This window comes from Daldinia childiae (genome assembly GCF_008694065.1).
Source record: "Daldinia childiae strain JS-1345 chromosome Unknown Scaffold1, whole genome shotgun sequence".
Taxonomy (NCBI): Eukaryota; Fungi; Ascomycota; class Sordariomycetes; order Xylariales; family Hypoxylaceae; genus Daldinia; species Daldinia childiae.
The window spans coordinates 76243-83408 of record NW_022984642.1 but is presented as its reverse complement, the minus strand read 5'-3'; the positions used below and the strand labels follow the sequence as shown (position 1 = coordinate 83408).

General features: G+C 45.0%; 2 protein-coding genes across 2 annotated transcripts; one reads left to right on the top strand and one right to left on the bottom strand.

Annotated features, from left to right (window-relative positions):
- Window positions 1-1518: 1518 nt before the first annotated feature.
- Window positions 1519-2988, bottom strand: GL218_00020 (Acetylornithine aminotransferase, mitochondrial; the record flags this gene model as incomplete). Its single annotated transcript, XM_033576428.1, has 2 exons — window positions 1519-2544; window positions 2629-2988. 2 exons carry the CDS (start codon window positions 2986-2988, stop codon window positions 1519-1521), a joined length of 1386 nt encoding a protein of 461 aa, XP_033442238.1.
- Window positions 2989-4748: 1760 nt separating this feature from the next.
- On the top strand, window positions 4749-6959 carry GL218_00019 (Hormone-sensitive lipase; the record flags this gene model as incomplete). The annotated part of the gene is made up of 2 exons (XM_033576427.1): window positions 4749-4840; window positions 4892-6959. The coding sequence occupies 2 exons, from the start codon at window positions 4749-4751 to the stop codon at window positions 6957-6959; spliced, it is 2160 nt and encodes a 719-aa protein (XP_033441774.1).
- Between the last annotated feature and the right edge of the window lie 207 nt (window positions 6960-7166).

Sequence of the window (7166 nt, the reverse complement as noted above, 5' to 3'; positions counted from 1 at the left end):
GTTTGGGGTTTTGTATACTCTCACTGTTGGGGTATATGTTCCTTCTTCAAAGGATACGAGGGTTTTGCATCTTGTAGCTATGCTTAATGCTACCTAATATCAGCTTAGAATATCACGAGATTCGTTGATAACAAACGATATAGATACTCTCAAGGCTCACAGCTATGATAGGTGCCTACGAAAATTCTTTAAAGTGAGGCTATGTGATCGCTTTCAAGTATAATATATGTTGGCAAAATCTATGAGACGTGAAAGCACACTTTCACGGTCTAGTTACCTAGGTGGATTTATATTTATAAAAGGATCAAGGGGAGAGATATCATAATGACTTTCTATATTAGCAGAACTAGAGCAAATCGTATAAATGAGTTTAATAGATGGTCATAATAGGAAGACTATACTTTGTTAGAGAAATTACTGCCTTCTCAACGCTTAAGAATCGAGCACTTATATATTTGTCTAAGCATCCCGTCTGGTCGAGTTAAGATATATGTGACAACATATTGAACATAAAGCTACCTTAAGATATTATACTTAGTACTTACATGTAATGAATATATTAGGTACTATAACGCTACTCTTGACTTTTGTTTTTAAGAGTTTATAGTATAATGATAGTTAAGCTTTTCTTAACTTCTGGTTTAGTAAGCTTCAAGATATCTTCTAATCCCTTATTTTTATGACTGGAAGGAAATTAATAAAAGTAATCTACGTTTATGGTAACAATGTTTATGAATTGGTTGATTGTGGCAAAACTATCAACCTACCTAGGTACCTACCTAACTGATCTCTCTCGGGGCAGGGAATGTAGACCATTCATTTCTTTAGGTATTTAGTAAGGAGCTCTACGCGTAAGCTTTTATTCCGAGATTGTTCTTAAACAGTTGTGTTTACTATAGGGAAGGATATAGTATTATTATAATTTTAAATAGCATCAAATATTTATTATATAGGTAGTTACGTTTGGCGATACTAATTAGGCCCTTATTAATGAGACTCTTCGAAATATTACATTTAAAGGCCATTTGCTACGTTTAGAGGAGAAAATTCTACTTCGAGTTTGTGAATATCGGTACCTGAATGATGCCTATCCTTGATGCTACCCTTGACTGGAGTGTGGTAGGTCTTTACTACTCAAATTACTACTCGAGCGCTATAACATCATCACAATATCTCTTACGTCTCAGATCCTAGCCTTTGATTAGTTGATTAAGTCTACTTATGAATACTAAATCCCTTAAGAGTAATATGTTTGTCAATAAATCCCAATTAACCCCCCCAGTTCACGTCTCGCACTCTAGCAATGGTAGTTTGTTATATCCTTTGGCTGTAGATCATGACTCCTGAAGTACTAGAAATTAAAGAAATAGATGACGGAATAATGTTTTATTACGTGCAATGTGGTTTCGTTATCTGACGACATAAAATACCGTGTCTCATCATATACATTTCAAGTCTAGTTGGAAAGATCTCCTTTTCCGATAACCCTCAACGCCACGCCTATGTATAAAATGAACGTTACCGAGTCGCTTCAATGGCCTCTTCTAGAATATCTAACCCGCTCTCGATTTCATCCTGGCTGACCGTGAGAGGCGGGACGAATCGGAGTGTGTTTGTCCCACAAGTGATCACCAGCAGTCCCCTCTCTCGGGCGGCCTTTACTATTGGCAATGGATCTTGGGTCAACTGCACGCCAAGGATTAAACCCTTGCCACGAATCTCAGTTATAAGGCTGGGGTATCGTTCTCGCATGCGCTTAAACCGTTCTACGAAGATCTTGGACTTGGAAAGGACATCCTGCTGTAACTTAGGATCCGAGAGTTGTGAGACTACATAGTGCGCAAGGCGACACGCCATCGGATTGCCGCCAAAGGTCGTGCCGTGATCACCAATCTTGATCTTCTCGCTAACGTGATGACTGACTATAGTAGCACCAATAGGGAAGCCGTTGCCAAGTGCTTTCGCCGTAGTGAGTATGTCTGGATGTGCTTCCTTGGGTAGGTGGCTGTGGGCCCAGAGCGTGCCGGTCCTCGACAGACCGCATTGGATCTCATCATAGATGAGAACGGCACCTACTTCGCGACACCGCTTCGCTAGGGCGATGAGGAATTGGTCGCTGGCAACATTGACTCCCCCTTCGCCTTGGATAGGCTCGATTATCACACCGCACGTCTTATCCGTCACGAGGTCATTGATGGCATCGATGTCGTTATACGTTCCATACCTGAAACCCGGTAGCATCGGCGCAAACGGTTCTTGATATTTGGGGTTCGGTGTCGCGGAGAGACTCCCCATAGTTCGTCCGTGGAATGATTTATAGAATGAGACGAATTCGTGTTTGGCACCAGTAGAATCCAACACCTTGCCAACTTTTCGGGAAAATTTGATTGCGGCTTCATTCGCCTCGGAACCCGAATTGCAGACGAAGACGGTCGCAGCGTCATGCATAGCACCTGATGCGACGGTTTTCTCTACTAGAAGCTGGGAAAGCGCTCCGGTCCAGGGGTTATAGTAAAGGTTGGATGCATGCCATAGTGTTTGCGCCTGGTTCAAGGGAGTCGATTAGCATAGGAATAATACAGAAATAATATAGGAAGACGAGAAATGAATTGGCGAATGGGCTCGTACCTGGTCTGAGATGACCTTCGCCAAACCAGGGTCACTATGACCGAGGGCATTAACAGCAATACCGGCAGTGAAATCTAGATATTTACGGTTTTCTAAATCCCACAAGTACGAACCCTCTCCTTTAACGAATACTGGAGGCGGCCTGGCATAAGTTGCCAGCATAAATTTGGAATGGTCCTTTACAAGGGCTGCGCTGGCCGAGTCATCAGACGGGTCGGGGTTTGGCAGAGTTGCATCGCGGGATATAGACTCTTGAACATTTTGCGAGAGATTAGACGCTGCTGTCGCCTGAGATGAGAGGCGTCGAACTGTAACGGATGTGAAATGTCGAGTAGGAATTCGAAAGGCCATATTGAACATCCCGAAGCCGGTGTAATATTGGTTCAATATTCGTCGAAAGAAATCAGTAACGAGGAGACGAAGTCGAAGAAACTTGTCAACTTGACCGGCTTAAGAGCTAAACAAAATACCTGGGCAAGGTAGTAGCACGAGTTAGTAAATATCTAAGAAATAGATATCAAAAGGAACTTCGATTGGAGCAATTCGGACGCATCCCACTTACAAGATATTAAATTAAGTATACCTTAGGTAGTAGGTATGTACCTTCCTCCAGATCGTAAAAAATAATTTACAGATCGTTACTATCTACCTATGTATCGATAAGAGAAGCTAGCCTAAATATTGGTCCGATCTCGCATTGGAATATTGGAGGAGGAAAGACTTGAATTTCGCCCTTATTATGTAACTAATTCAAGCTAATACCGTACCTAATTGAGCTTTAATTTAAGCCATTCGAATCTATCTTTTCTCAATCTTCCATTCGAACTACCTGAGGACATAAATGCCAAACGAGACTACTCCAAGCCTTTCTGTATATCTCCATGACTCACGTCGAGTTCGAGTCGTTTGGTCATGTTTCATGACTTTTATCCTTGAGGATATTTGAGATGGAAAACGACGCGTCAATTGCCTAACAAGGCTTTGTGATTTAATTCAAGAGAACCCGATAGTCTATGGTATCGGTTAGAAATTAAATAAATATCTACATATATTACGGCAGTTCGCGGCTTACTATGTAGTAGGTCATGATACCAACCATTTATCCTGTCATGTCAGCAAGGCGTCACATGCGATTTCTTTCTGTCGGGGTTTCTCCAAATCTCCAACGCGGGGTTCCAACGTTCCAAACGTTCTAACTATACCCCTTGGTAAGCCCCCGGACTCAGTGGGCTCGACAGGCTCAAACTGGCAGCCCCCAGCGAAAATTAAAGGCCCAGTCTTGGCATTCTCCCTCCAAAACAACACCATATAATATATTCAAAATAAGCATGAAAAAAAGGGTTGAAAAAAGGAAAAAAATTATATATTAGTTCTTTAGCCTTTATTATCATTATAGGTAATTTTTATAATTTTACTACCTAAAAAACGGTGGAATTATATATGCGTAAATGCTGATTCTTTAAGAAGGGCTAAATGCCAAGACTGGGCCTTTATTTTTCGCTACTGACTGACTGGCTGGAGAACTAGGCGAGTGTGGGGGTGATCCTGTTCTATTAGTGGCCCCCAAACCGACTTTCACATGCCAGGCTCTCAGTGTGTATCCTACACTCTCGCCGCAAACGTCACCAGAAGAGCCGATAGGTTCCAGGTTTCATCCCAGGCCACCATTCACAAGCTTTCAAATTTCACTTACCATCCTGTCAGCTTTGGTCAGGAACCCACAATGCCTCTAACCTAGCGGTCGTTATTATCTTTAGTCCTCGGACCTTATGTCACGAACCCGTTTCTATTATCTGCTTCCTAATGGCCTTGGAGCCTGTCAGCTTGCCATCCGAACTCTCCGTCTAGCCTGTCTTCTACTTGTACCCCAGTCCTAACTCGGTTTTCCTTGGTAGTAATAAATCGTTGTAAGGGACTATGTTGTATTTCACATGCCGTGTCACTTCGTGAGAGCACCTTGACTAGGCGGTCTCAGTTTGGACTTCCCTTGTTGTTTTCCTTTTCATATGAATTAGGTGGCCATGTCAATTCTTATACTATAAAGTTACCATAACTCATTAACTATACTCTTAATCTTCCTTCCTCCGTTCGATGGACAACTCGGACTGCGATTATACAGCATGATCGACCACGTTCTCGGTAAACCTTCCGTGAAGTCGCGCAGGCTTCAAGTACTTGCTGTGCTGACTTTTTGGTCCCTATATCTTTTTAAGTAAGGACTCCTTGCCAATATGCGAAATGACTCTCGCTAACAATGGCTTAGAGGCAATCGACATGGCCCGCCCGTTGCTCGATACTTGTCTAAGACCTCCTCGAAAGTATTGACAGTATGGCAGACTGTCGTGCTAACCATGATGTATCTATACGCGGCTCGGAACTTTAGCACCCTCGTCGGACTTGCTAGCCCTGAACCAATGGCGAACATGTATGATGCTAAGTATTTCCGCGCAACGTGGGTATTGACTGCGCTCGATGCGGGTTTTTGGACAGCCATGAAAATTAAGAAGAAATGGATACGAGATATAGCTAGCTTGGCATTCTCACTCTTTTATCTCGTGGCGGCAGAACGCGCGGATGAGAAGGTCAGGAAAGTTCGAGGTGCGTTAACTGTCGATCACCTACGGGTAAGCTGGAATAAGGGCACCACACCATATCTACGAGCCGTTCAAAACTTGATGCGCCCCCGGTTCACACGGTGGCCACCGCGAGCGATTCGCATCCCTCGGCCTAGTTCTAGCGATTACAAAGAACCGGTCTCCGGGTGGTTGTACTACGACGGGCCTATATCAGACTTGGAGCACATCAATAAGATGATCTTAGACATCCCCGGAGGAGGTTTTGTGGCTATGGACCCGCGATGCAACGATGACAAGCTCTTCGCATGGGCCGGAAAAACCGGCCTTCCAATACTCAGTCTAGAGTATAAGAAAGCACCAGAGTTCCCGTATCCATACGCTCTAAACGAATGTTTCGATGTGTACACGACCATTGCCAGAAGCAAGGGGCGATGCATAGGGATGTCAGGCATGGAGGTTCCGAAAGTAGTGGTAACGGGTGATAGCGCTGGTGGAAACCTCGCGACAGCCATGACTTTGATGATAATCGAGAGCAATACAAACCGACGTCAATATCCCATTCAGGCTGAGCTTCCTCTTCCCGCCGGACTTATACTTCTATATCCTGGTCTGGACATGAACATCGGGAACTGGATGTCTGACGAGCAGATGTCTTTGATTAAGGATCGGCGGGTGCGAGCGACGAACAAGGACTACCTGCGCCGGAAGAGTATGCAATATAACGACCTAGTTGGCACTCCTCACCAGTCCGATGACGAAGATGAAGAGCCTTCCGGTCCGATTCCTAGTGAAAATCCATCTACGTTGGATATCGGCACTGGCGATAGCGAACTTCGCAGCCCTCAGCCCGAATACTCCCACGCCAATCGCCAGACCTGGGCGAAATCCGAACAGTCGACCCTGATCTCAAACCGGAACGCCAAGTCAACGTCGCATAGGCCCGAGCCAATGAAGACGCGCTTGGCTATGGCGTCTATGATCTCCTACTTCAACGACCGCGTTCTCACCCCCGAGATGATGCGCGCGATGATCATCTTGTATATCGGGCCTCACAACCGGCCCGACTTTTCCCAGGATTACCTCCTATCTCCTATATTGGCCCCCGATCTCTTGTTGCAGAAATTCCCGAAAACCTACTTCCTCACCGGCGAGCGCGATCCTTTAGTTGATGACACAGTCATCTTTGCTGGGCGCTTACGCCGCGCCAAGCAAGCTTTCCATTCGCAGCGCAGCTCTCAGGGAACGCGAAGTCTAGATGATATTACGGACTTTGATGAAAAGGACGTCGCTGAGATCGTCTTGATCCCCGGTATTAGCCACGGCTTCACGCAATTTCCGAATTTGTACCCACCTGCATGGAAGCTGATCGATCGCTGCGCGCGATGGGCAGTGGACGTTCTTGATACAGCAGAGACACGCATGAAACATGAACAACAGAGCTTGTCACAGCGTCATCACTCGCGTGTAGAGTCCAGCGGCGATGAGGACCGACCACTGGAGATAAATATGACAAAAATGCGGTCGCGTGCTATCAGCGATGGTGCCAAGGTGAAGCCAAACAGCTCTGAACCGGTAGGAGATGATATCAACGTTGAAAAGCCGAACGGAAACACAAAGAAGAGGAGATCTAGTGGGCGGTCCGGATTTGGGCAGAAATCTAAGAGCATCATTAAACTAGATAGTTCAGAAGATTTACTCGGAAGACGTATGCAGGGCCTCGCCAGTTCTCTGACCGGAGGACATGATGAAGATTAACGTACCCGGTGGGTGGTTAAGTAGAGAGAACATTGATACCATTTCCACTTGGTAACAACTCAAAATACAAACTCCAATGTACCAAGTTCTCCTTAGTTCTACGCTGAGATATGCAAAGAGCTTAATCAAGATACTTACTAAGTTTGGCTTCTGCGTACCTAGGTTTGTGTCGCCCTGGAACAAAACAAGATACCTAGCTGATTATAG